The 3,967-nt window shown below is 36.3% G+C and overlaps 1 protein-coding gene across 1 annotated transcript in view; it reads left to right on the top strand.

Annotated features, from left to right (window-relative positions):
- The window catches only part of HIBCH (3-hydroxyisobutyryl-CoA hydrolase), a 66,067-nt gene that overhangs the window by 50,659 nt on the left and 11,441 nt on the right, over positions 1-3,967 (top strand). Inside the window, exons 12-13 of the mRNA XM_009890219.1 lie at positions 1,160-1,218; positions 2,718-2,799. Of these exons, the coding sequence (XP_009888521.1) occupies positions 1,160-1,218; positions 2,718-2,799 (141 nt within the window). The remainder of the gene's footprint in view (positions 1-1,159; positions 1,219-2,717; positions 2,800-3,967) is intronic.

Genomic DNA, 3,967 nt, shown 5'->3' with positions numbered 1-3,967 from the left:
CTTAAAGCAATATTTTGAGGGGGAGAAAGGTGCTGTTTTGCCAGTGGACAAACCCATAGTTCTCTGTTGTGATTTTGGAGGTAAATGTCACTGTATTGATAACACATAATTAGTATTTGTATTAGCCCCATGTAACAATGGGCATGAAAATAAAAGGTTTTGGCTTCACAGTCAGTTTATTCGGTGGCTATTTTAGCTGTTTTGGTAGGCATTGTCATTTTATTTCAAAAGAGGAAACTTCTGGAGTTGAATCAGGATTTAATGTATTCAGTCAGTCTGAGTACTACTCCCCAGTTGTTTGGCTTTAAAATGAGCAGTGTCTACTCTTCTTAGTTCTGTTTTGGAATTACTAGGTTCATAAATAAAGATTAATTAGAAAAATAAATGGGATAAGCCAATTTACATAGTAGTACTGATTATTTTGACAAAATAGAAAGCTATGAAATAGGAGTGATTATATATTGCAGCATACTGCTTTACAAAATGTCATTGAATGGAAAAGGAAGCTGTGTATTTTTAGGTATCAGAGCTGAAATGACAGGGAACCTGTCTCAGCTTCAGCTGCTGTTACTGAAACATCTGCTTATGTCCTAAAACCCCTTAATGCCAGAAGATCTGAAACATTTGACAGCCCTTCCACATAAGGCCAACATATCTTTCACACTCTAGTTTTCTAAATAAAATTTTGTAAAATGACAGAAAAAACATAAGGAAGAGAAATGCATTTTTTTAAAAAACATACATATATACATGTCTGTATATTTTTTAAGGAAAATCAAACTTTTTTTTTTAAACATTCTCAGGTTTTTGCGTAGATATATCTGTGCTGGCTTTCTTAGTGTGTTTGGTAGAAATATGTTGATAGAATAATCATGATTACTTGTACACAAGATAACCACCCAGTCAAATATGCATGCATAGTAGCTCAGAGCAACCACTGCATTATGAGGTGACATCTTTAACATTCACAAGATGAAGTGACATGTTCATTTATACACACTGCAAAATTGTAATTCATTAAAAATGTCAGTGTCTTATGAATATTAATGTTCATTTATGACATGATATTTTTGTAACACAGGTCATTGAAATTTTTCAGTTCTGATAAGCTTTTCAGTCTAAAATAGCCAAGTAAAATATGTATTTGTTTTTTAAATAGAGCAAAATTGATCAAGAAAAGGAGTTTATACTTGATGAGCATATGGAGAAGATTAACAGGTATTCAGCAATACTACTTTTTTTCTTTTTTGGATAGAGAACATGAAGTTAAATCCAGAAACAGTATCAGCGTTCCACAGATAAGGTGATAGAAATTACATTCAAGTTAGTCATTTAAACTTTTTTGTCTCTAGGGGGCTTTATCTGAAGTGTATTAAATATTTTCAGTATCAGCGTTCCACAGATAAGGTGACAGAAATTACATTCAAGTTAGTCACTTAAACTTTTTTGTCTCTAGGGAGCTTTACCTGAAGTGTATTAAATATTTCGCTCATCCGTATATTAAATACTTGAGCACATTTGCCTGATATGTACACCATTATATTAAGCAACTACCCTACGGCACATTAAAACGAACATTTTCTATAAAAATTGGATGGGGATTTGTGAGAGTAATTTCTCAGTTGGACAGGAAATGTTACATAGCACATTTACACTCACTGGTACAAGGCCATTTCTATGACTGTTTGCAACTTCTGTGTATCAGGAAGGGAAGGAGAAATAAGTGAGAGTGATAAGTGAGATCATGAACCTCTTGGAATGGGTCCAGAGGAGGGCCACAAAGATGCAACATGGCTGGCAATGTGCACTTGCAGCCCAGAAGGCCAACCGTATCCTAAGCTGTATCAAAAGAAGTGTGGCCAGCGGGTCAAGGGTGGTGATTCTGCCCCTCTACTCCACTCTTGTGATCAGAAGGCTGGAGCACCTCTCCTATGAGGACAGGCTGAGAGAGTCGGGGTTGTTCAGCCTGGAGAAGACAAGGCTCCGGGGAGACCTTACAGGGGCCTTCCAGTGTCTGAAGGGGGCCTACAGGAAAGATGGGGAGGCACTCTCATCAGGGATTGTTGTGATAGGATGAGGGGTGACGGCTTCAAACTGGACGAGGGGAGATTTAGAGTAGATATCAGGAAGAAATTTTTCACTGAGAGGGTGGTAAGACACTGAGACAGGTTGCCCAGAGAAGTTGTGGATGCCCCATCCCTGGAAGTGTTCAAGGCCAGGTTGGATGGGGCTTTGAGTACCCAGGTCAGTGGGAGGCATCCCTGTGCATGGCAGGGGGGTTGGAATAGATGATCTTTAAGGTCCCTTCCAACCCAAACCACTCTATGATTCTATAAGCAGCAGCTAAAACTCTTGAAGAAGGATGGCAGTAACTAAGTATAGAGATGAAAGATGTTGACACCGAATCAATAGAATGGAGCTGACAGCTAAAGATTTGATGTGTTATAAAAACACGGATAAGACTGATAGTAGTAATTAAAGTTTCTGGTTAAATATCAGAGTTTGCAAGTGAGGTTTATTGAAACACTAGAGATTTCTGAAGGAAGAGGAGATGCCTGTCAACTGAGTTACTAAAACTGAACAACAGGGAACACATTGCTAAGAAAAGCCAAATCAGCTGGTTATATTCCGTTTCTAATTTCTGTGTTATTAGCACTTTACAGGGAAGAGGAAGGCTGAAGTAGTTAATTCATTTATTAACTTTTTTTTTCTTTTAGTCTTTTTTCAGCAAATAGTATGGAAGAAATTGTTAAAAAATTAAAACAAGATGGTTCTCCTTTTGCCATTAAGCAGCTAGAGGTAATGTCTTCTATGTTATTTTTATTAGAAATTTAAGTCTGGTTCTGTACTTTCTTATTATGGGGCAGACTTTAGTCACGTTGTTAGCATAACTAATACTATGTAACACCAGTAGGACATTGGACTGAGATCCTCAGGTTCTCACATACAGTCTTGCGGGATTGTCAGTAGTTCTACTCAGATAAGAATATTCCTCTGTAAAACTACACAATGTGACTGCCATCATATGTTGCATAAAATTGTAAGCTAGTAAAAAATCCGGACTCCCTTTCCCTTTTCCCCTCCCCACGATCAGGGGGTTGTTGGTGACAAAGGTTCCTTTTATAGCTTCTTATTTATTGCCAAGGGTTGGAATAAAACAGTGCCAGAACAATGTTGTTCTTTTTGTTCTATTCCAGATATCTCATTTGGGAAAACAGCAAGCAATTTGTTATCACAAAGGGTTTTGTTCTTTTTTTTATCTTTTTAATGCATTTCTGAATGTTAGATATAGTGACTGCTCAAAAAAATGTACAGCAATATTACACACTTAATACATGCTTCAGCCTCAAAAGCAAGAAGCAACTTATATTCATTTATAAGTGATGTGTGTATTTTCTCTTTTTCCTTTAATGTATCTGTATTCAGGTGCCTTGTAAAAGTTTGTCTTGAAGCTATTAAAATATTACTTACAATTAGCTAGAACGCAAGCATTTCCTCAACAAAAGCTTTGTTTTAACTTTGGTTAAAGATCACAGAAGAAATCCTGCTCTTATAATAAAATCTTCAGGCACTCATTGGAGCAGAAGGAATATAATTTTATACCATAGTATCATTAACATTAGGCATCCTGTCCCAGATATACAGACACATTTTTGGGTTTAGTTTTTAATTACAGATTTAACATTTTGTCACTGGAACTCTCAAACAGTTTTTGAGAAAATAAGTTTTAAAGTTATCTTCGTGCCAACCAGTAGGCGTAGTACACTGCAAGAAATTTAGCATATGTATTACAACAGGAAAATTGAATGAAATGGAAAGCTATCTTTTTTTTTGCAACTTGAATAAAAGTTTCATTGAATAAGGTAGTCAAATGAGCTAGTGTCAGAATAATCATTTTATGTGTTTGTAGACCTGAATTCTACCATAGGCTACCATCGTGTTTTTCCCCCAAACTATACAGGCTGTA

Source organism: Charadrius vociferus, unplaced genomic scaffold (genome assembly GCF_000708025.1).
Source record: "Charadrius vociferus isolate BGI_N301 unplaced genomic scaffold, ASM70802v2 scaffold147, whole genome shotgun sequence".
Lineage (NCBI taxonomy): Eukaryota > Metazoa > Chordata > Aves > Charadriiformes > Charadriidae > Charadrius > Charadrius vociferus.
The sequence above is the reverse complement of the archived record's forward strand: the minus strand, read 5'-3'. Positions and strand labels throughout refer to the sequence as shown.